This window comes from Myxocyprinus asiaticus, chromosome 3 (genome assembly GCF_019703515.2).
Source record: "Myxocyprinus asiaticus isolate MX2 ecotype Aquarium Trade chromosome 3, UBuf_Myxa_2, whole genome shotgun sequence".
Lineage (NCBI taxonomy): Eukaryota > Metazoa > Chordata > Actinopteri > Cypriniformes > Catostomidae > Myxocyprinus > Myxocyprinus asiaticus.
This window is the reverse complement of record NC_059346.1, coordinates 1,789,264-1,815,245: the sequence shown is the minus strand read 5'-3', so window position 1 is coordinate 1,815,245 and position 25,982 is coordinate 1,789,264. Positions and strand designations below refer to the sequence as shown.

Genomic DNA, 25,982 nt, shown 5'->3' with positions numbered 1-25,982 from the left:
CATCGCCTCTAAAAACTTTCCTTAATGGCTCACATCACGAATGCCTCTTATTTTTCAACCACCTGTCATACAGAGACAGTTTTCCTAATCCAATCAAGTCCTTATGGATAAAATCAAGTCTATCCTGTTTCACGCAGAAATACATTTCAGAAGTAAAATGGGTTGCAAATGAGTTTTTTTCAAAAGTATGAAACCGTTTTCTAGTTTTTCCATTGGCCATTATAATGTTCAGATGTCTGATTTCATTTGAAGCAGGTTTTACATCATCGATGTCACACTCTAAAATATACTCCCGAGAGTATAGAAAAGAATGGGAGTTAATCCCTGAATTCAAGGGGTGGCTGAAGCCCTGTGTAGGCAATGACACAAGGGCTTATTGTTTTACAGTCACTGACTGAAAACTGAACATCCTTCTTGTGGTTTGTTACTGTCTTGATTAAATTACAACTAGAGCACAACATTGTTTACAAGAGCACAAAGTTCTTCATTGATCTAGCCTCTTAATTTTGCTCTCAAAGTGCACCAGATTGATGCATTTAACTTTAAAATGTACAACATTTTCTTCTGGAGGAGCATGCGCCCGGACCCCCATTGAGGGTCTGAGGTCCACCCACCACAGTCTCTTAATATCCTGTGGGAAACACTGGAAGGGAAGGGGAAATAAGGGAAATGAAAAGAAAGAAAAGGAAAAGAAAAGATAAAGAACGGAAAGGAAAAGGGAAAAAGGGAAGTGAAGGGAAGGGAAATGGAAAATAAATGAAAAGGAAAAGAAAGTATAGAAAAAGGGAAAAGAAACGTAAATGAAGGAATGGAAAGGAAAGAGAAGGAAGAGGAAAAGAAAGAAAAGGAAAGGGAAGGGATGAGAATGGGAAAAGAAAAATAAATGAAAGGAAATGGAGGAAAAGGAAGAGGAAGAGGAAAGGAAATGGAAAGGAAAAGAAGGGAAATGAAAAGAAAGGAAAGAAAAATGAAGGAATGGAATGGAAATGAAAGGAAAGGAAAAGGAAAGGAAGAGGGAAGGAAAAGAAGGGAAATTAAAAGAAAAGAATGGGAAGAGAAAAGGGAAGGAAAAGGAAAGAAAAGAAATGAAAAGGAAAAGGGAAAAAAGGAAATAAATTAAGGGAAGGGAATATAAGGAAAGGAAACGGAAAGAAAAGGAAAGGTAGGGAAATGAAAAGAAAAGAAAAGAAAGGAAAAGGAAAGGAAATGGAAGGGAAAGGAAGGGAAAAGAAAATGAAGGAATGGAATGGAAATGAAAGGAAGGGAAATTAAAAGAAAATTAAAATAAATGAAAAGGAAAAGAAAGGAGAAGGAAAGGAAGGGATGGGAATGGGAAAAGAAAAGTAAATGAAAGGAAAAGAAGGGAAATGAAAAGAAAAGAAAGAAAGGAAAGAAAAATAAAAGAACACAAAGGAAAAGGGAAAAAAGGAAAAGAAATTAAGGGAAGGGAAATGAAAAGAAAGGAAAAGGAAAGGAAGGGATGGGAATGGGAAAAGAAAAGTAAATTAAAAGGAAAAGGAAATGAAAAGAAAAGAAAGGAAAGAAAAAGAAATGAAAATAAATAAAAAGAACACAAAGGAAAAAGGAAAAAAGGAAAAGAAATTAAGGGAAGGGAAATTAAGGAAAGGAAATGGAAAGAAAATGGAAAAGAAGGGAAAGGGAAAGGAAGGGAATGGGAAAAGAAAAGTAAATGAAGGAATGGAAATGAAAGGAAATGGAAAGGAAAAGGAAGAGGAAGAGGAAAGGAAATGGAAAGGAAAAGAAGGGAAATGAAAAGAAAGGAAAGAAAAATGAAGGAATGGAAATGAAAGGAAAGGAAAAGGAAAAGGAAAGGAAGAGGGAAGTAAATGGAAAGGAAAAGAAGGGAAATTAAAAGAAAAGAATGGGAAGAGAAAAGTAAATGGAGGAATGGAAATGAAAGAAAAGGGAAGGAAAAGGAAAGAAAAGAAATGAAAAGGAAAAGATCGGAAAGAAAAAGGGAAAAAAGGAAATAAATTAAGGGAAGGGAATATAAGGAAAGGAAACGGAAAGAAAAGGAAAGGAAGGGAAATGAAAAGAAAAGAAAGGAAAAGGAAAGGAAATGGAAGGGAAAGGAAGGGAATGGGAAAAGAAAATGAAGGAATGGAATGGAAATTAAAGGAAAAGGAAAGGGAGGGGAGGGGAAAGGAAGGGATGGGAATGGGAAAAGAAAAGTAAATGAAAGGAAAAGAAGGGAAATGAAAAGAAAAGAAAGGAAAGAAAAAGAAATGAAAAGAACACAAAGGAAAAGGGAAAAAAGGAAAAGTAATTAAGGGAAGGGAAATGAAAAGAAAGGAAAAGGAAAGGAAGGGATGGGAATGGGAAAAGAAAAGGAAATTAAAAGGAAAAGGAAATGAAAAGAAAAGAAAGGAAAGAAAAAGAAATGAAAAGAAATAAAAAGAACACAAAGGAAAAAGGAAAAAAGGAAAAGAAATTAAGGGAAGGAAATGGAAAGAAAAAGGAAAAGAAGGGAAAGGGAAAGGAAGGGAATGGGAAAAGAAAAGTAAATGAAGGAATGGAAATGAAAGGAAATGGAAAGGAAAAGAATGAAAGAAAAGGAAATTAAAAGGAAAAGAACAGAAAGGAAAATAAATGAAGGAAAGGAAATGGAAATGAAGAGAAAGGAAAAGGAAAGAAACTCACACACACTCTTTGTGGCATGGCTTCATTGGTTCTGCAGGTTGTTTTAAATGACTCAAGCTGGTTTGAAATGAATGAGTGAAATCATGTGTTTGACAGAGTGTGTTAATGAATGAAGATGTCTGCGGTCACTCACCTTCTCCAGTTTAGACAACACTTCCTCCACCTCAGATTTGCCCTGCTCCTTTGCCTGAAACACAACATATAAACACAACGCTTTAACTCAAAGGACAACGATACACAGCAACAATCTCAACCAGTCACACACACAAACCTTCTGGATCCTCTGTTGGTATTCTGCAGCTTTCCTCTTCAGTTCTTCGCTGGTCAGCCGTGACTCTCGCAGCTCGCTCTCGTACAGATCGCTGCGGCGACGAGCGGCGGACAGATCCTCTTCCAGCTGTCTGATGGTCACCTGCATCTCCTCCAGCTGAGCGTGATACTCCTGAACACACACACACGTCAATCATTTACAGTCAACTCAACTGATACACACACGTCAAAGCATGATACACTTGAACACAACGAAATAAGACAAAATGAAGAAATGATCAGACTAACAAAGAAGTGCTGTGGTTGTGCTCGAAGGTTTCAAACCCATTTATTACTATTACTTATATTTTTAAATACCATCTGATTCCATCACATGTACCATGGTTTGGGTACAGTTTTGTTTTGTTAGGTTATGAGTAACATCACGCCCACATGTGTTTTTCGTCCAGTGGAGTTTTAATAGTGCTGAAAACAGCCTGCCGACATTAAAGAGTCAAACTAGCGGCTTCACAGAGAGACCGAAATATAATGAAATACTGTCAGTTTGAAAGATTACTGGCTGAAAGGCGAGAGGTCAAACCAGAGGTTAATTGTGCTGAGTTTTGAGGTCTGTGGGAAAATATCTGAATCAGTTTCATTTGATCTTTTTGAGGCTCAAAGGAAATTTGTGTGTGTGTGAATATGGAAGTCATTTTGATATTCAGAGTTTACTCCCATCTGAGACTATTTTGGCAAGATTCAAACTATATTACCTTTCCTTCAATTACTGGAGTACCACAGTTAATATGGTGAAAAGACTTTGATATCTGGCTATAGAACACTTTTGGACAAACAGATGGAAGGTGTTTTAAGAGTGTAACAAAAAGACAAATGAAGAGTTCAAATAAAAAATTCAAAGTGGATACACGCTGACATTCGAAATGAAATGCTTTACGAAAACAAGAGAACAGCCAATGAGACGAATAAATATCAGAATCGATCTGGTTAGTGGCTTGTAAACAGAGATTGGTAAATGTTAATGGTCACTGGACAGCTAAACTGGTCAGATGTGAATCTCACACACACATTTAATACAAGAACGATCGTGCAATAGAGAGAGATGGATGCTAAATTTCATCAGTCAATCAAAGCACTGAAGCGGTCTCATCATGACAAACCAGATTCAGTCTGTGTGTGTGTGTGTGTGTGTGTGTATTAGCTATAGTTTGAGGACAAATGTGCATTCAAAACTGAGCTGAATCGGACAAAACCTCCCTTTTGGGACATTTTGAGATGTTCTCATTCGGAAGAACCATTCACACATAATTTAAACAATGATTTCTACAATTCTAATAATGCAAACATTTTTGTTTGGGTTAGGTTTAGGGTGTGGGTTAGTTTATAGTAATTAAAGGTAGCTTTATATAGAACAATAGAAGTCTATTGTATGTCCCATGAGGGAAGAGGGCAGAGATTAGCAGGACAGGTAAGGGAAAATGTAAGCAGGAAAGTAAAAAGAAATGGTTTTAGGGAAGGTCAGAAAAGTAAAGGCAGGAGAGGAAAGTAAAGGCAAAAGAAAAAGTGAAAAGGAAAGAGGAGAGGGAAATGCATAAGGTAAGGAATAGAAAATTATAGGAAAAGGAAAAGGGGACATTTTTAACTTTAAAATGTACAACATTTTCTTCTGGGGGAGCATGCCCACGGACCCCCTTAGAGAGTCTGAGGTCCACCCACCACAGTCTTACAAAATCCTGTGGGAAACATTGGAAGGGAAGGGAAAGGAAAGGAAAGGGGAAAAAAAGTCAAGGCATGGCAAAGAAATGAGAAAAGGAAAGGGAAAAGGCAAGGCAAGGAAAGGGGAAAAAGGAAAGGAAAGGTAAGGGGAAAAAGGAAAGAGAAAAGGCAAGGAAAAGAAAGGAAAGGGAAAAAGGAAAGGAAAGGAAAGGGGAAAAAGGAAAGGAAAGGGGAAAAAGGAAAGAGAAAAGGCAAGGAAAGGAAAGGGGAAAAGGAAAGAGGAAAGGCAAAGAAAAAAAAGGAAAGGCGAAAAAGGAAAGAGGAAAGGCAAGGAAAAGAAAGGAAAGGGGGAAAAGGAAAGAGGCAAGGCAAGGAAAAGAAAGGAAAGGGGAAAAAGGAAAGGGGGAAAAGGAAAGAGGAAAGGCCAGGAAAAGAAAGGAAAGGGGGAAAAGGAAAGGAAAGGAAAGGGGGAAAAGGAAAGAGGCAAGGCAAGGAAAAGAAAGGAAAGGGGAAAAAGGAAAGGAAAGGAAAGGGGGAAAAGGAAAGAGGAAAGGCCAGGAAAAGAAAGGAAAGGGGAAAAAGGAAAGAGAAAAGGCAAGGAAAAGAAAGGGGAAAAAGGAAAGGAAAGGAAAGGGGGAAAAGGAAAGGCCAGGAAAAGAAAGGAAAGGGGAAAAAGGAAAGAGAAAAGGCAAGGCAAGGAAAGGGGAAAAAGGAAAGGAAAGGAACGGGGAAAAAGGAAAAGAAAGGAAAGAGAAAAGGCAAGGAAAGGAAAGGGGGAAAGGAAAGAGGAAAGGCAAAGAAAAGAAAGGAAAGGCAAAAAAGGAAAGGAAAGGGGAAAAGGAAAGAGGAAAGGCAAGGAAAGGAAAGGGGAAAAAGGAAAGGAAAGGGGGAAAAGGAAAAAGGAAAGGAAAGGGGAAAAAGGAAAGAGAAAAGGCAAGGAAAGGAAAGGGGAAAAGGAAAGAGGAAAGGCAAAGAGAAAAAAAAGGAAAGGCGAAAAAGGAAAGAGAGGAAAGGCAAGGAAAAGAAAGGAAAGGGGGAAAAGGAAAGAGGCAAGGCAAGGAAAAGAAAGGAAAGGGGAAAAAGGAAAGGGGGAAAAGGAAAGAGGAAAGGCCAGGAAAAGAAAGGAAAGGGGGAAAAGGAAAGGAAAGGAAAGGGGGAAAAGGAAAGAGGCAAGGCAAGGAAAAGAAAGGAAAGGGGAAAAAGGAAAGGAAAGGAAAGGGGGAAAAGGAAAGAGGAAAGGCCAGGAAAAGAAAGGAAAGGGGAAAAAGGAAAGAGAAAAGGCAAGGAAAAGAAAGGGGGAAAAAGGAAAGGAAAGGAAAGGGGGAAAAGGAAAGAGGAAAGGCCAGGAAAAGAAAGGAAAGGGGAAAAAGGAAAGAGAAAAGGCAAGGCAAGGAAAGGGGAAAAAGGAAAGGAAAGGAACGGGGAAAAAGGAAAAGAAAGGAAAGAGAAAAGGCAAGGAAAGGAAAGGGGGAAAGGAAAGAGGAAAGGAAAGGGGGAAAGGAAAGAGGAAAGGCAAAGAAAAGAAAGGAAAGGCAAAAAAGGAAAGGAAAGGGGAAAAGGAAAGAGGAAAGGCAAGGAAAGGAAAGGGGAAAAAGGAAAGGAAAGGGGGAAAAGGAAAGAGGAAAGTCAAGGCAAGGAAAAGGAAGGAAAGGGGAAAAAGGAAAGAGGAAAGGCAAGGAAAAGAAAGGAAAGGGGGAAAAGGAAAGGAAAGGAAAGGGGGAAAGGAAAGAGGAAAGGGGGAAAAGGAAAGAGGCAAGGCAAGGAAAAGAAAGGAAAGGGGGAAAAGGAAAGGAAAGGGGGAAAAGGAATTAGGAAAGGCAAGGAAAAGGAAGGAAAGAGGAAAAAGGAAAGAGAAAAGGCAAGGAAAAGAAAGGAAAGGGGGAAAAGGAAAGGAAAGGGGGGAAAAGGAAAGAGGAAAGGCAAGGAAAGGAAAGGGGAAAAAGGAAAGGAAAGGGGGAAAAGGAAAGAAAAAAGGCAAGGCAGGGAAAGTAAGTTCAAGTAAAGGAAAAGGAAAAGGAAAAGAAAAAGTGGGGGGGGGGGGGTCTCTTAAAGAAACAAAAACTTTTAGTTAAGTAAATCTGGAGTGATTGAAATATAATGCGCTTAGCAATGTCTTGTTTATGAGTGTTGTTGGAGTCTAACCCATACAATACAATACTGAACAATACTATGCTACAGACCCAAAGCGTAATAAAGAGTGATTACTGCTGTATCCATGGAGACGAGACATTTCATGCCCTGAAATTGCACTCTTCTTTAATTTAACATCATCACTATCTCCATGTCTCCTCTCTCCGTTCCCATCATTACTCAAAAGGACAGTCACGAATCCATTCACCTTCATAAAGCCCGAATCAAAGAACTTTATGATTCATGAGCTCATCATCTTCAGATGAGAACAGACTTAAAAAGACACTCATGCGTCTAAAGAAACGAGCTTTGACAAATACGGTTAATGACCCGAAAACCACTTCCACTAAGGAATCTAGGGACTTTAAATGGTTTTAGACTTTTTTTCAACAGAAATGTTAGTCAGTGTTTAATGCATAGTTAATGTGTTTATATTGTTAGTCTCAATATTTGTTTTGATGAATGTTGAGATGTGTTATGCTGCCATTCAATCTCTGCAAAAATAAACATTTATGATTTTAATCTCAAGGGACTAAGATGGTAAAATAAAACACAAACAAAACAACTAGAGTCACTAGTTAAATTGAACAGTTTTTGACACTTTACATTGAATAAAATACTATTTACAGCGAGGTGAAAAAGGTGAGAAAGATTTTTTTACATGTCAGCGTGCTGATAAACATGATGTCCACATACGTGGATTTTCGGACATTATTCCCTCAAGTTGAAAAAACATGTTATTTTGAATAACTTTGGTGGGTAGTCATTCCAATTTAGTTTAGTTTTCGTTAGTTAGCACTGGGTTTCCGTCTAAATGTTTCGCATTTTTTAAATCGCATTTTTAAAAATTCGGCTAAAGAAAATACGAATCGTTGCACGTTTCCATCCACTACGTCATGCGCATTATCTTAAGGGAGTCGCCTTGGCAAAACACGTCATAGTTTTGCGAATAAACTGTTTCCATCACCTTAATGCGCATTTTTACTAATTCGAAACTCTATAAAATCCTCCTCCTCCTGGCGCATTAATTTTGAGAGTTTATTTGCATGTCGAGCATTTCCATTCAGGATTTCTTATGTGCAATTTCAAAATGCGCATAAAAATAGCTGGATTTATTTCCAGATTCAGCTTAGTTCGTATTTATTTCAGTTGTAGTATTTTATGGCTGCCAATGCTAAAACGTTTACTGATATCATTTAAACATGCTTAATGTCGTTAAAGTTCTCAGGGCAGTCTTGTACCAAAAACGAAAATTAATTCGATTTATTTTATTTTAGTTAGTTTTGGAGTTATGAAAACGTAATTCACTTTAGTTTCCGTTTCCAACCATGTTAGTTTACGAAAAGTTTACATTTAATTTAATTTTTTGTTAGTGAAACAAATACTGGTTTGGTATCATTAGTAATTCGGGATCTTCTTCAAACGGGCCATTCACACAGGGCTGCGTAATGATACAGATTTCCCGATTCGATTCCGATTCACAAGCTCTTGATTCGATTACAATTTGATTGATTCATTTGGGTATATTTTAGTTATAATGTCCATTTTGCTTACATATGAAAGAAATTCTCTCTCAGCTAATGCTGTTAATTATTCAGTGGACTTTCTAACTAGGTACATTACAAAAATATTAATTTTATTAATTATATTTTATTAGTTTTCTCGTCATTTAGGTCACATTTTAGCTTTTTAAAATTATACAAATTCCATGTATTCCACTAATAAATATGATGTCTTGAAGTTGCATATTTATTGTTTACATGCATACCAGTAAACCCTGAGTTCTTAATACTGTGTATTGCCCCCTTTATCATCAATGACAGCGTGCAGTCTTTTGTAATAGTTGTCTATGAGGCCCCAAACTCTTGCAGGTGGTATAGCTGCCCATTCGTCTTGGCAAAATGCCTCCAGGTCATGCAAAGTCTTTGGTCGTCTTGCATGAACCACACGTTTGAGATCTCCCCAGAGTGGCTCGATGATATTAAGGTCAGGAGACTGTGATGGCCACTCCTGAACCTTCACCTTTTTCTGCTGTAACCACTGGAGGGTCAACTTGGCCTTGTGCTTACGGTCATTGTCGTGCTGGAAAGTCCAAGAGCGTCCCATGCGCAGCTTTCGTGCAGAAGAATGCAAATTGTCTGCCAGTATTTTCTGATAACATGCTGCATTCATCTTGCCATCAATTTTCACAAGATTCCCCGTGCCTTTAGAGATCACACCCCCCAAAACATCAGTGAGCCACCACCATGCTTCACAGTGGGGATGGTATTCTTTTCACTATAGGCCTTGTTGACCCCTCTCCAAACATAGCGCTTATGGTTGTGACCATAAAGCTCTATTTTGGTCTCGTCACTCCAAATTACAGTGTGCCAGAAGCTGTGAGGCGTGTCAAGGTGTTGTCGGGCATATTGTAACTGGGCTTTTTTGTGGCATTGGCGCAGTAAAGTCTTCTTTCTGGCAACTCGACCATGCAGCTCATTTTTGTTCAAGTATCGTCATATTGTGCTCCTTTAAACAACCACACCGTCTTTTTCCAGAGCAGCCTGTATTTCTCCTGAGGTTACCTGTGGGTTTTTCTTTGTATCCTGAACAATTCTTCTGGCAGTTGTGGCTGAAATCTTTCTTGCTCTACCTGACCTTGGCTTGGTATCAAGAGATCCCTGAATTTTCCACTTCTTAATAAGTGATTGAACAGTACTGACTGGCATTTTCAAGGCTTTGGATATCTTTTTATATCCTTTTCCATCTTTATAAAGTTCCATTACCTTGTTATGCAGGTCTTTTGACAGTTCTTTTCTGCTCCCCATGGCTCAGTATCTAGCCTGCTCAGTGCATCCACGTGAGCGCTAACAAACTCATTGACTATTTATACACAGACACTAATTGCAATTTAAAAAGCCACAGGTGTGGGAAATTAACCTTTAATTGCCATTTAAACCTGTGTGTGTCACCTTGTGTGTCTGTAACAAGGCCAAACATTCAAGGGTGTGTAAACTTTTGATCAGGGCCATTTGGGTGATTTCTGTTATCATTATGATTTAAAAAGGAACCAAACAACTATGTGATAATAAATGGCTTCATATGATCACTATCCTTAAATAAAACACAGTTTTTTTGCATGATCGGTCATATTTTCAAAATCAATGCCAAAATTTCACAATTTCTGCCAGGATATGCAAACTTTTGAGCACAACTGTACCAGCCAATGGCCAATCACAGACATTTTTAGTTGCATATACGAGTAATTTGCTCGCATTGTAGAGGATCATGCATAGAATAAAAGACAGATCTTGAGATTTTAAGAATCGATACGATATCGGGATCACTCAAATGAGGATTGTGATTAACCTGAAAATCAATATTTTTACAGAGCACTATAATTTTATTTAAAAGCAGCTAGATGGAGCGTAATGGAATTGAAAAGAATGCAGGGGTCTCTAGACGTGTGCATTTACACTCAGCAATATTGAGGTGTATTAGATGATTTACCTGTTCTTTGATCTCCTGGAGTTTGTTGCTCTGCTCTCTGATGTCATGGAGAAGCTGTAGAGCTTTATCATCTTCCTGCGACACTTCAACACGAGCCTGCTCCAGACTGCGCTTCAGACTCTACACACATACACACTTTTATAATGACAAATGGACAGCGAGCCACAAATTGTATTATCATCAGGTGTATTTCCATAGACGATACAATATCTACACTACAGATACGAAATACAGTCAGTTTTATCTACTGATATTCTAGATGTAGAATAAAAGACACGTCTTTCACAGTCAGCGCTCACTGGTACGTTCGCTCTCCTGGAATTACCATCAGGCTCAATGTTTAGAATTTAACAACTCTAAAGATACCTCTTTACATCAGAACACAGAAATGTTTTGTCTATGAACTGGCGAAGCCCCTATTGTTTTCGTTAGTGTTCTGGCAGGGAGTCTATGGAATCCCATTGAACCGCACATAGGAAAATCATGAAATTTGGCACACTGATAGAGTACAATCTGAACTATAACTGACCCAAATTTGGGGTCTCTAACACATTTCCTCTAGCGCCACCAACTGTTTAAAGGTTCACATACGTTTTGGCCTATAACTTAAACCATGGTTTCAATTTCCACCAGACTAAAGCCTAATTTTTCGAACTCCTAGACCGTAAGTCCCATTTGCACAAAATTTGTCGTGTATTATCTAAAGACACTGGGGACACAAAGTTATCAAAAGCTTTCTGATAGACCAAACCGGTCTCGGATAACGCTTCAACAAATTCGACAGCGATCACCCCAAAATGTATGTGAGGCTGTATCTTCGCAACGCGTACTCTTTTGAGCTGGTAGGTCCACTTTGAGTCACTAGCATGATAACTTACGCTGCATTCAGTGATGTAGGTGGCGAGGTCTTGCTCAAGGATGCTCCTCTGTGTCTCTGAGGCTTTGAGCTCCACATCCTTCTGTTGGAGAACTGACTCCAGGTCAGTCATCTTACGCTGAAACCGCGAGATCTCCTGCTCCATCTGAGCGGCCACAAACACAAGCACCAGGTCTGAATGCATTTTACAGCAGCGCTCGATAATGCCAACACACACACATACAATGAGACACCTGAACATACACATAAGATATGATGTTCATAATGGAATATTCCAATGTTAAAACTTGAACTCTATTTGTAAGCAACTTTGACTCACAGTCCATTACCATCTGAAAAAGCATGTTTACTGTAATGCACTTACAATAGGGGTCAGTATACCGGAGAGTTTGAAAGCAAATATGCAAAGCTTGTATTTTTGTTTAAGGATTAGTTCACCCAGAAATGGAAATTCTCTCATGACTGACTCACCTTTAAGCCATCCCAGATGTGACTGTCTTTCCTTCTTCAGTAGAACCGAAGTGTAAGAACCTTCAGCTCTTTTTGTGCATATAATGCAAGTGAATCACATAGCTGTCGTGTGACGCAAGCGTGATGGCTCGTTCAAGCTAGAAGTTGGAAGCGCGTGCTTTGTTTACAACAGAGGAACGACCGTCACGTGAGAGTTAGTTAGTTTCAAACAGCATCCCAGCACTTGGCTGGTTTCAGAAGGCATTAACTGATCGACTGGAGTCGTGTGGATTACTTTTATGCTGCCTAAATATGACTTTTGGGCCATCAAACAGCCAGCAGCCTGATGGCACCTGTTTACTTTCATTATATGAACAAAAAGAGCTGAAATGTGCTTATAAAAATCTTCATTTCAGTTCTGTTGAAGAAGGAAAGACACATCTGGGTTGGCTTAAAGGTGAGTTAATCATGAGAGAATTTTCACTTTTGGGTGAACTATTCCTTTAAAGCACTTATATAAATTATTTAGGAAGAAACTGTTTATTAAGTAGGGGATTTTTTCCCCCTTTTCTCCCAATTTGGAATGCCCAATTCCCAATGCGCTCTAAGTCCTCGTGGTCGCATAATGATCCGCCTCAGTCCGGGTGGCGGAGGACGAATCCCAGTTGCCTCCGCGTCTGAGACAGTCAACCCGCGCATCTTATCACGTGGCTTGTTGAGCGCGTTGCCACGGAGACATAGTGTGTGTGGAGGCTTCACGCCATCCACCGCGGCAACCACGCTCAATTCATCATGCGCCCCACCGAGAACAAACCACATTATAGCGACCACGAGGAGGTTACCCCATGTGACTCTACCCTCCCTAGCAACCGGGCCAAATTGGTTGCTTAGGAGACCTGGCTGGAGTCACTCAGCACGCCCTGGGATTCGAACTAGCGAACTCCAGGGGTGGTAGCCAGCGTAATTTACCAGTAAGCTACCCAGGCCCCTATGGTGATTAATTGTTAAAAATATCACGATTATGACAATTGTCAAAAAAATATCACGATTATGAAGACTAATTGTCGGAAAAAAAATCTCGCGATTATGCCGATTGTCAAAAAAATTATAGGGATTATGATGATTGTCACAAAAATTCTCGCAATTATGACGATTAATTGTCCAAAAATCTGCACGATTACGATTGTCAAAAATTATCGCGATTATGACGATTAATTGTAAAAAAAAATCTCGTGATTATGCTGATTGTCAAAAAAATTATAGGGATTATGATGATTGTCACAAAAATTATCGCGATTATGACGATTAATTGTCAAAAAATCTTCGTGATTATTACGATTAATTGTCAAAAATGATCGTGATTATGACGATTAATTGTCAAAAAATCTTTGCGATTATTACGATTAACTGTCAAAAAATTAGCGTGATTATGGCGATTAATATACACACAAAATATTGTGATTATGATGATTAATTGTCAAAACATGTATCGCGATTATGATGATTAATTACCAAAAATTATGCCGATTTATTTTCTGTTTTAGGGCTTTTAGGATTAATTGTCATACAAAATGTCATACTTTAGGTGTGTGTGTGTGTGTGTGTGTGCCTCATACACCTTATTTATTCATATTTAACTGGGAGTGAAATAATAAAATGTGGATATTTGATTTCCTTTTAAGGCTTAAAAAACGTATGAATGACGAGAAATAAGAAAAAAAAAGCGGCAGCGTTAAACAGGTGGAAAGACGATGAAAAAATACAAATGTCTATTTCAATAAATGACGGCGAAGAAGAATGCGAGTTAGGTGATGATGGCCACGACCAAAAGTTTGTTGTGGAATCTTAAAAGGCAAACTTGATAATATCCGTTCACATGTGGGAAGAAAATCTAAAGGTCAGTAATACACATCTTTCCCTCTCCTATTAAATATTTTAAATATCATCATCATTCTGATCTAAAGCACCATCATCTCAACTTTATTATGTCCCACATTAAATATTGAAGAATTGAACTTTAATGACCTAAAACATCAACTGAACTTAGTTTGATTATAATTTATTGCCATCTAAAGTGCCATAACTTAAGCAATTTACATGTGCAAATGAAGAAGCTCAGCAAACACAAGCCGAGGTAGAGAGGGGTAGATTTAAAATATTTAAAATATTATATTTAGCATTTCTGAAATTGAACTCCGTGTTGGACATACAGTTCTGATAGTCTTATCTATTCTTGATCAAAAAAATAAATTAAAAAAAGTGACTGTTATTCAACCAACCATTTATTCATGCACAGAATTACAGGGCAAGCATAATTTATAAATTAAATAAAGGGCAATAATAAATAGGCCTAATCATATTTCTTTTTCATCTGTTAATTTTTTTTTATTTGATTTAATTTAACCTTTTTGGTAAGAAAAAATGTGTTTGGTAATTTCTTAATTTAATTTAGTGTTTTTTCCTCCTTTTGGCATTTTTATTTATTTATTGGTAATTTATTTTTATTGGTAATTTATTTATTTTTTCATTTGCTAATTTTATTTGTTTTATCCAGAGAATAACCCTTGAAAGTTTCCTTAACATAGATACATTTACTTACTATAAATTGACTCAGTTTTCATTGAGACTCCACCATCGTCTCTGTGTTCTTACCTTGTGACATTTGTCTTGAGTGTCTTGCAGTTCTTTGCTTTTGATGTGCAGCTTTTTTTCCATGGAGTTGGTCTTGGCAGGAGAGTTGAGCCCTGTGCCAACCGATCTGACAACACACACAAAGAACATTATCAGAACTAATTATAGTTACATTTATATTTAGCTGGCAACTATTTTACAATTATTGTCAAGTCTCATACAAAGTCTGAGACTACATTGAAAATCTAGGAAATGTTACGTAAGGAATCTCACATGCACAATGCGTGTCTGATCAGGCTTTCAAATTCACTACACACTCAAATTCATTATTTTCATGTGAATGTGATTTCAGTGGCGTTCATTAACTAACATGAAAACAATGTGATGTCAGTGAACATCTACCAACATTTTCAAAGGTTCAGAAGCTAAAGAGATCAAATGGATCTGGACTCAGATTCATACTAAAGATAAGTGGAAAAAGTCATAAAACAAAACCTATCCAAAGACGCACGGTTCAACGGATCTAAACGGCTTCATAAGATCCGAGCCAAAATAATAACACAATTAATCTCGGCCTACACTGAGACAAAACAGAAGATTGTGTTTACACTCTTCAGGAAGTCAAATGACTCATACAGATATTGCATGTAAAACTTTCACAAAATAAACCAAGACAGAAAGATGCCTAAATATAGAGGTGAACACAAACGCCTACAACAGAGTAAATAAAATACAAATAAAAACTCAGAACAAAGCAATAAAGACAGGAAACAACTTCCTGTTCCCACATGCATCAAATGTCAGTGATTCACAGCTGAATGAATTTGGTCTGACGGAGTCAACGTGAAACGTGTTCCAAAAATAAAGGCTGAACTCCCAGCGGCCGCACACACACACACAAACAACAGATATCACTGGCAGAGATGGAGAATGAAAATACTGCAGAGGAGGGAAACAGAGAGCCAATCACAGCAGCTCATGAATATCTGCAGCACTGACAGCTCGTCCACAGAGAGCACAACCCGCCGGAACACACATAATATCACAATCACACGCCGCTCAGAGAAAACAACTGCAATAATCACTGAAACAACAAGATACACAAAGTTTGTCTTGCTTTCTTGGAAAAAAAAAAATATCTAAACACCTGTAAAGGTAAAAAAGTGTCAAACATTCTCTCCAGTGTAATATTAAACTACAGTGGCAAGAAAAAGTATGTGAACCCTTTGGAATTACTTATGTAAAAAAGTCTAAGTTACAATACTGAACAAACACAATCTGTTTGAACTAATAACACACACATTATTGTATTGTTCTTGTACATATTAAATACATCACTCAAACATTCACTGTGTAGGCTAATGACGTCAACAAAAGCTAATTAGAGTGAGGAGTTGGCAAACCTGGCATCCAATTAATGAAACGAGATTGGAGGTGTGGGTTAGTGCTACTTTGACTTATAAAAAGCACTCGAACATTTTGAGTTTGCTCATTCACAAGAAGCATCTGCTGATGTGGACCATGCCTTGCAAAAGAGATCTCAGAAGACCTACGATCAAGAATTGCTGCTTTGCATAAAGTTGGAAAGGGTTACAAAGTTATCTTGAAGAGTTTAAATATTCATCTGTCCACAGTTAGACGAATTGTCTATAAATGGAGATGATTTAGTACTATAGGTACTCTCACTAGAAGTGGCCGTCCAGCCAAGATGACTCAAAGGGCACACCGCAGAATGCTCAATGAGGTACAAACGAACCCTAGAGTGACAGATAAAGAATTGAAGGAATCATTGGAACTGGTTAACATCTCTGTTCATGAGTCTACTATACAGAAAACATTAAACAGGTATGGTGTCCATGGCAGGACATCATGAAGAAAGCTGCTGCTTTCCAACAAAAACATTTCTGCACGCCTGAAGTTTGCCAAAGACCATCTTGACACTCCACAACACTTCTGGGAAAATGTTTTGTGGACTGATGAAAGTAAGGTTGAATTGTTTGTGAAGAACACACAGCACTATGTATGGCATAAAAAGGGCACTGCATACCAACATGAAAACATCACCCCAACGGTGAAGTACGGTGGAGGGAGCATCATGATTTGCGGCTGCTTTGCTGCTTCGGGGCCTGGACCGCTTGCCATCATCAAGGGAAAAATAAATTCCCAAGTTTATCAAGACATCCTACAGGATAATGTCAGGGTGTCTGTGTGCCAGCTGAAGATCAGTAGAAGTTGGGTGATGCAGCAGGACAATGACCCTAAACATCGAAGTAAATCCACTACAGAATGGCTTCAAAAAAAGAAAATCCACCTTTTGGAGTGTCCCAGTCAGAGCCCAGACCTTAACCCAATAGAGATGCTGTGGAGTGACCTCAAGAGAGACACCAGACATCCTAAGAATATGTCTGAACTGAAGCAGTTCTGTAAGGAAGAATGATCCAGAATTCCTTCTGAACGTTGTGCAGGTTTAATCCGCAGAGACCGGAAACACTTGGTTGGGGTTACTGCTGCCAAAGCAGGATCGACCAGTTATTAAACCCAAGGGTTCACTTACTTTTTCCACAGCACTATGAATGTTTAATGGGATGTGTTCAATTAAGACATGAAAGATTATAATTGTTTGTGTGTTGTTAGTTTAAGCACATTGTGTTTGTCTATACTTGTTACTCTGATGAAGATGAGATCACATTTTATGAGCAATTAATGCAGAAAACCAGCTAATTCCAAAGGGTTCACATACTTTTTCTTGCCACTGTAGATGTGGGTCAATGATGTGACGCTAATTTTTTTGTCCGGATCTACCGAGTTATTGTAAATACATTAAAAATGCAATTTCCACAAAACAATGACTTGAATACACCTCTTCAACGATGAACAGATTTTACATTTCGAAGTTCAGTCATTCGGAAAAATTTTCTGGGGCTTGAAATAAAAATGTCTTAAGTGGTGTAACTGTCTACAGACAATAAAAAAAAATGTCTCATTAAAAGCTGAAATGTGATGTTGGCATAAGTAGTTTGGAATAACCCATGTAAGCCATGTAAGTTCAACTTCCAAAAAAGTGTAAACATTGTGCTCTGTTTGTTTAGGCAACCCAACCCGCACAAAACGGCAACCTTGAGGAGTGTTTTGGATCCTTTTGGTAATGTAAGTCACTAGGGGTGGCCGATATATGAGCACAAATTTTATTTATAATGCAATATGCTTGACATTTTTGCTAATATATTTATGACAATATACACAATCAGTTCCACACCACAGAAGACACAGCTTTTTATGAACAACCTCTACGAAGTTAATCGTTAATTTGTCGTTATTCAACTAATTTGCATTACATTGATGGATAAAATGTGGACAGTCATTTTGACAGATAAAAAAATCATATACTGTATGTAAAGATTCACTTATTGTTAGTTGTCTCTCATGCGTGTCTCTCAGAAAAAAAGCAACTTTTAATGCAAAATAAATTAAAAGTAACTAATGAGGGATTCAAATATAATTATTATAATATACAGATAAATGGCAATGGTTAACCCTAACCCAAAACAATGATTTTGAACGGTTTTGATCCTGAGGTCAAGCCTGCAACACAACACAACTACACACAAAAGCAAAAGATATACGGTACAACCGTCTGTGTGTACACAAGTTTAACGTGAATCCTTAAGCTGTTTAGAGGGACACATTTCACAGAAAGGGGAAGATATTAGTCATGCTTGTCTAATTCCACAACAGGTTTATATGATGTGTTCCTCACAAACGTTTGTGCTTTCTTTGGCGATATTCACATCTTTAGCCGTTTCTGGATGTCTCAGTAACTCCCAGACCAAACACACAGATTGCACTTAAGCCTGTTGTTGCATTAAGTCCCCCTGAGAATAGGCATCAAACATATGCTCGAACACTTCCAGTGTGTTTCACTACAGGTCTAAATGTGCTTCTCCACGGCATCATACCAGTGAGGTTAAACCAGATTAGACGCTCTGCCTGTTACTGTACAGTAGTCCATTACTCCACGCTTAGAGAGTTCCCTTTAAAGAAATGCCCGACTGTGGCTCAACGCGTCCCGGGGGTCTGATCAGAACAGCCCATGATTATGGGGCATGCATGTATATAGGCTATGTAAATTATAGGCTATGCATTTCAAATTGTGCCCTTTGAGAAAGTGTTCTGGGGTTTGAGTTGTCGAGAGAGGCATACTGGGAAAAAAACTTGCAAACTCAAGTCTCAAAAGATGGTGTGTCCAGGGAAAAATTATTAGGAATGAAAAATGTTTTGCCTTATAGAAGCACGCCTTGTTATTAGAGTAGCTTTCACGATTTACTGTTGTCAATCTGATCACATATGAAAAAATAAAATGTACGATAACGATTTTGTTTCTTTTCTTTCAGAACATAAAAACAGAAGTCTGAAATCATTGTAAACAGTGTAATGTTTTTCCACATTTTTGAAAACATTTTCTGGAGCATGTCCAGAATAATTCTCATTACCGCAACACCCAAAAATATGAGAAACATATTGAAATATAATTTGAGTATTTCTTCAAATTTTTACAATTAATTTTATATTAACATGTCAACAATTACAGGCTCTAAAAAAATTATTATTACTCCACAAATTTGTAAAAATATAAAAATAATTACCGAAACGCACCAACCAAATTCTACGGAGCCCCTTAGAGGACATGACGGGAATTTATTTTCTGAAATACTTTTGCGTGCCCTCAAAATAAGTTTAGCATTCCCTTGCGTTGACTTCCTGTTCCGGTTGCTGCTGGCACGCTGCACGAGTCTGTGTTTGTAGCTTGCTAGCCTGCTTAGCATTGCTTATTCTTGCTTATTCACGTTCATCATTTTATCCTTTGCCATTTCGGTGTGTGCTTCGGGTTCTTCTGCTTTTCTACCCATTCAACTACGTGTATTTTACTGCGTGCACCTGTTTCTCTCTTTTTCCGTTTCTTTTTTCCCGCTTGTCTACATCTCACATCTCGACTGCGTGCATTCGTTTTTTCCACTGTGTTTTACACGGATTATTGCATCAATCTCAAACAATTGCTGATTAGGAACCACATAGGAACGCAAACTATTGCGAGGGAACGCAAAACTTGTTGCAAAGAAACACAAACTATTGCAAGGGAACGCAAACTATTGCGAGGGAACGCAAAACTGGTTGCAAAGAAACGCAAACTATTGCGAGGGAACGCAAACTATTGCGAGGGAACAAAACTATTATGAGGGAACACAAAACTTGTTGCAAAGGAACGCAAACTATTGCGAGGGAACGCAAACTATTGCGAGGGAACACAAACTATTGTGAGGGAACACAAACTATTGTGAGGGAACGCAAACTATTGTGAGGGAATGCAAAACTTGTTGCAAACGAACGCAAACTATTGCGAGGGAACACAAAACTTGTTGCAAGGGAACGCAAACTATTGCGAGGGAACACAAACTATTATGAGGGAACGCAAAACTTATTGTGAGGGAACGCAAAACTATTATGAGGGAACACAAAACTTGTTGCAAAGGAACGCAAACTATTGCGAGGGAACGCAAACTATTATGAGGGAACGCAAAACTTATTGTGAGGGAACGCAAAACTATTATGAGGGAATGCAAAACTTATTGTGAGGGAACGCAAAACTTATTGAGAGGGAACGCAAACTATTGTGAGGGAACGCAAACTAGGGAACGCAAACTATTGTGAGGGAACACAAAACTTGTTGCAAGGGAACGCAAACTATTGTGAGGGAACAGAAACTATTATGAGGGAACACAAAACTTGTTGCAAAGGAACACAAACTATTGCGAGGGAACACAAACTATTATGAGGGAACACAAACTATTGCAAGGGAACACAAAACTTGTTGCAAAGGAACACAAACTATTGCGAGGGAACGCAAACTATTATGAGGGAATGCAAACTATTATGAGGGAACACAAAACTTATTGAGAGGGAACGCAAACTATTATGAGGGAACAAAAAACTTGTTGCAAAGGAACACAAACTATTATGAGGGAATGCAAACTATTATGAGGGAACACAAACTATTGCAAGGGAACACAAAACTTGTTGCAAAGGAACACAAACTATTATGAGGGAATGCAAACTATTATGAGGGAACACAAACTATTGCAAGGGAACACAAAACTTGTTGCAAAGGAACACAAACTATTATGAGGGAATGCAAACTATTATGAGGGAATGCAAACTATTATGAGGGAACACAAAACTTATTGAGAGGGAACGCAAACTATTATGAGGGAACAAAAAACTTGTTGCAAAGGAACACAAACTATTGCGAGGGAACACAAAACTTGTTGCAAAGGAACGCAAACTATTGTGAGGGAACACAAACTATTGCAAGGGAACACAAAACTTGTTGCAAAGGAACACAAACTATTGCGAGGGAACGCAAACTATTATGAGGGAATGCAAACTATTATGAGGGAACAAAACTTATTGAGAGGGAACGCAAACTATTATGAGGGAACATAAAACTTGTTGCAAAGGAACACAAAACTTATTGAGAGGGAACGCAAACTATTATGAGGGAACAAAAAACTTGTTGCAAAGGAACACAAACTATTGCGAGGGAACACAAAACTTGTTGCAAAGGAACACAAACTATTATGAGGGAACACAAAACTTATTGAGAGGGAACGCAAACTATTATGAGGGAACAAAAAACTTGTTGCAAAGGAACACAAACTATTGCGAGGGAACACAAAACTTGTTGCAAAGGAACGCAAACTATTGTGAGGGAACACAAACTATTGCAAGGGAACACAAAACTTGTTGCAAAGGAACGCAAACTATTGTGAGGGAACACAAACTATTATGAGGGAACATAAAACTTGTTGCAAAGGAACACAAACTATTGCGAGGGAACACAAAACTTGTGAGATCTGCAGCGAATATAAACAATTACGCATTCTGTGAATACAGTAGCTATTGATCCGTTAAAACGCTGATGCATTCCTACATTGCCTATTCTTAGAGTGGCTGACGGACACAGACGTGACTGACTCATAGCATGTGCTCTGTAAATGTTCCCACGGTGACATGATTAACCTGCAGCGCTCACATGCAGCGTTCTATTAATCAGCAATTGAGAAAGGTCACGAGAATGAGTGTTGAAGTTCCTCTGCGCTTCAGTGGGGTTTCAAGTGGGCATCTGCAGTATGAACAAACCCTGTTTTCACGACTGAAGATGTCAGAGTCATGCTGAAGAATGAGGAGGGTTGTATTTTTGAATGAATATACTGTAAATTCGAAATGGAGGTTGCTCTTCCAAAATAGGCATGTGCAAAACTAGTGAAATTGAGTTTACTTGGAAAACTGACGTCACACGTCTTTAGTCTTTTAGACTAACAATTAAAACCATGAGTCACAGCGAGAGAAGAGTAAACCACCTCTTCATCTGCAGTCATTTCAGTATGATCCCTACAGTAGTCATTGCACACTCCAATTAGAGCGTTGACTCCACTGAAAATGAACCACCTTCAGAAATCCTTCCACAGAATACATCATTAATGCACTTTAACAACATGATGGGTTAAATGCGAATAAAGAGAAAGCGACTGCTAGCTTCTCAAACATCACCAGCAGAATATTTGACTTGGTTTTGACAGTCAATTAATTCACAGTGTCAAATGCTGCCTATTTAATTGTCGTGTAAGGAGAAAGAGTGATTAAACAAAACAGAGAGAGTAAAATTTCTGATGTTTGAATCAGTAGTTACTGAATTGCCACAGCAAAAATCAGTTTGTGTTGTGTTATATACAGTATTAGATACATAATATGTAGAGTATAGATTTGTTGCATTGCTATTGCGTTGTTTTTGCTGACTGCACACAAAAATGAACATACAGCGCAATGTGCTGTCCAATTTTGGAATCAGTCAAGCTGATTGACAAGTCAAACTTAAACACAGGAGTCATTGATCTGAATCCTGGACTGAATCGGTCAGATAACTACACTGTCAGGGGGCGTTCACACATGTGTCATTATGTACCTTTTTTATTTTGTAGTATTTTTGTTGTTTTCCAGACATCCTTAAAACAACATATATTTACTTGAAAAGTAAAATGACATAAGATGTGAAGGATGGTTTTCAGAGAAATCTAACAAAAGTTTGTGAGGTTTATGCTTCAAATAAGAAAAAATAAAAGGTTGCCATTGTGGTAAGAAACTTAATAGAAAGGGAAAACAAGTTTATTTCTCTCACTCCATTGGCAAATTTCTACTGTTTGAAGCATACACATCACTAAATTTTGTTAGATTTCTCTGAAAACAATCCTATGGTGCCTTGATTCTGCCATGGAATAAAAAATAAAAAGGTAACTCTGACTTAATATTTCACAGTTCAAGGGGGTCTGGGTATCTCAGCGAGTATTGACGCTGACTATCACCCCTGGAGATGCGAGTTCAAATCCAGGGTGTGCTGAGTGACTCCAGCCAGGTCTCCTAAGCAACCAAATTGGCCCGGTTGCTAGGGAGGGTAGAGTCACATGAGGTAATCTCCTCGTGGTCGTGATTAGTGGTTCTCGCTCTCAATGGGGCGTGTGGTAAGTTGTGTGTGGATCGTGGAGAGTAGCATGAGCCTCCACATGCTGTGAGTCTCCGCGGTGTCATGCACAACGAGTCACGTGATAAGATGCGCGGATTGACGGTCTCAGAAGCGGAGGCAACTGAGACTTGTCCTCCACCACCCGGATTGAGGTGAGTAACCGCGCCACCACGAGAACCTACTAAGTAGTGGGAATTGGGCATTCCAAATTGGGAGAAAAGAGGATAAAATATATATATGCATATATATTTCACAGTTCTGACTTTATTTCTCACATTGGAGACGTTATAACTTGTAATTCCTAAAAATGAAGTCGCAATAGCATGATTTAAAATTGCAATTGCAAAAAACAAACTTGCAACAGCGTGACATAAACTTGCAACTGTGAGTTATAGTCGCAATTGAGAGGTAAACTCACAATTGTGTGCTATAAACTCACAACTGCAAGATATAAACTCATAACTGAGTGATATAAACATGCAACTGCGATTTATAAAGTTTCAATTGATAGTCGCAATTGAGTGCTATAAACTCGTAATCGTGAGATATAAACTCAATTGCGAAAAATACATTTACAACTGCAATTTATAAAGTCACAATTGAGAGATAAAGTTGCAATTGTGTGCTGTAACTCAAATGTGAGATATAAACTCACAACTGCATAATATAAACACAATTGCGAAATATAAACTTGCAATTGCATAATACAAACACAACTGCGAAATACAATTTAAATTTGCATAAACTTGATATAAACTTGTAATTGTGAAAAATAAACTTGCAACTGCGATTTATAGTCAAAATTGATATTCGCAACTGCATGCTATAAACTCAATTGCGAGATATAATCTCACAATTGCGTGATATTAACTTGCAATTGTGAAAAATAAACATGCAATTGCGATTTATAAAGTAACAATTGACAGTCGCAATTGCATGCTATAAACTCGTTATCACGAGATATAAACTCAATTGCAAAAAATAAATTTGCAACTGCGATTTAGTCACAATTGAGAGATAGTCGTAATTGCGTGCTACAAACTCAATTGCGAAATATAAACTTGCAATTGCGAAAAATGAAATGATTGCAATTGTGAGTTTATATCTTGCAATAATGAGTTATAAAGTCACAACTGAGAGAGATAAATTCAGAATTGGGAGGAATAAAGTCGAAATCGCATGATGTAAACTCGAAATTGTGAGAAATAGTCACACTTGCGACTTTTTATCACGCAGTTGCAACTTTATGTCGAGTTATAAAGTTGAGAGAAATTGAGAGATATAAAGTTGAAATTGTGAGAAACAAAGTAACAACTGTGAGACAAAGTCAGAATTACAGTACCTCTTTTATTTATTTATTTTTTTATTTTGTGGAGGAATCTGGCTCCCATACAATACGTAATATAATTTTGCTTCAAGCAAATGTATATTGTTGTAAGAATGTTTAGATATTGGTAATGGAAAACAAGACAAAAACACTGATTAAGAACATTATTTTTGCAGTGTTCAAGCACTTTGCGTATCAAGTTCAACATTTAAAAATGCGTCTCGAGACCCTGGTTTACATTACAATCCGCAGCGCTGGTTCTAGTTGTTTTTTAACGCAAGAACTCATCCTGCGTGAACGGCCCCTTATGTTGGTAAGACTTCAATCAGTCCAATTACTGACTGGTTGTTCATATGACATCGTAAAATTAAAGATACATCCGCAACAGAGTTTCAGAGTTTTGTTACAATAAATACTTTATTTAAAAAATAAAAAATATTAAACATTGGTTAAAACGGTTTCTATATAGCCAATAGCGTTATAGGTGTGTAAGTGACTAGATAATTTACAAACTTTTAATTAACGTCTAATTTCCAGACATGAGCAGATCTCTCAATCTATCTTGCCACATTTGTTCCTGAAATTATTGTGACAGATCTTGTTGCATTGAATACATTTATTAGGGACACTGAGCATCTCTGCTAGGCAGAACGGACCTGTAGAGCGTTAATTCTAAGTGAGGAGAATTTGCGCTTGAGGAGACGAAGCCGCACAGGAGAGGAATCCAGATGTTCTCTTGTTATCTGTCAGTCATGACGCCAGCAAGTGTTGAGAAGCCACTGCATCCAGATCAGACACAATCTGGCTCTAAATCTACAATCCTGAGTCCTTCAATCATTCCACTGATCACAGATCAGACAGCAGAGATGACAGATGCAGCCCACACGGCTGTCAACATGCACTTATGCATTGTTTGTCACGAGAGAGAGACATATGTGAATTTCAAAAGTATGTGTGCATTTATAGAAGAGATGAGAGTGTTGCTTGAATGATGACATGTCAAGCGTGCTAGAAAACACACCAACTGCGCATGCATTGATGTAGTGTGCTCTGTCAGTGCAGCTGAGTAAAGGCGGTTTACAGTCCTCGTTAGACCTCTCCTGACAAGTATCACGCATTAAAGATGTTTTGTTTGCTTCAAGACCGATTCTCCGCGCTCACAGCACGTCTCCAGAGGAGCCAATCCACCAATCGGCAGCTGCCGTTCTGCATTAACATTCCCACGCTGCTCTGCTGGTGCTGTTTGTGTTGCGTTCAGAGGTATTCAAGTCGACAGCAATGTTATTTTTTGGCGAACTACCCCCTTATTATCTTACACAATTTTGTTTCTCAAGTAACTATATCTTGTTTCATGGGTTATTAGACATTCTCACTGGAAACATGACAAAAATACCGATTGAGAAAATTCATTTTTGCAGTGTAGGTAAATCTGCATTTCAGGATTTGAAAGGAAAAAGCGCATGAATGGATGCTGGGAGATGGCGGGAGGAGGAAACTCACACTGGTTGCCATAGAAATACATTCTGACTAATGTTATGAAGCTTTACCTCTCTCTCTCTCTCTCTCTCTATTTCTGGGTGATCTTCCTCTCTATATTATCATCATCATATTCCCTGTGTTTCCCTTTCAGATCCAGGGCAGATCAGTTTATTTACAGATCATCTGAGAGCAGATTCCCAAACAAAGACACGATCCTGATCTAACACAACATAATGCTACAGAAAACACTGCGATCAGAAGATGAAAGGCGTGTTTGGCAGACTAAAGCTCTCAGTATATATATATATAGTGCAAAGAAAATGAAGTAGGTTAATTAAGATTCTTTGCATTGTGTCATTATTGTTATGACATTTCATTTTCAC

At 38.1% G+C, this 25,982-nt stretch overlaps 1 protein-coding gene across 3 annotated transcripts in view; it reads right to left on the bottom strand.

Annotated features, from left to right (window-relative positions):
• Positions 1-25,982, bottom strand: part of LOC127423095 (citron rho-interacting kinase-like) — a 138,360-nt gene that overhangs the window by 80,205 nt on the left and 32,173 nt on the right. For all 3 annotated transcript variants that reach the window (XM_051667143.1, XM_051667150.1, XM_051667159.1), the window contains exons 11-15: positions 14,243-14,348; positions 11,142-11,285; positions 10,264-10,383; positions 2,933-3,103; positions 2,795-2,848 (exon numbers count right to left, since the gene is read on the bottom strand). In XM_051667143.1, coding sequence (XP_051523103.1) covers positions 2,795-2,848; positions 2,933-3,103; positions 10,264-10,383; positions 11,142-11,285; positions 14,243-14,348 — 595 coding nt within the window. The remainder of the gene's footprint in view (positions 1-2,794; positions 2,849-2,932; positions 3,104-10,263; positions 10,384-11,141; positions 11,286-14,242; positions 14,349-25,982) is intronic.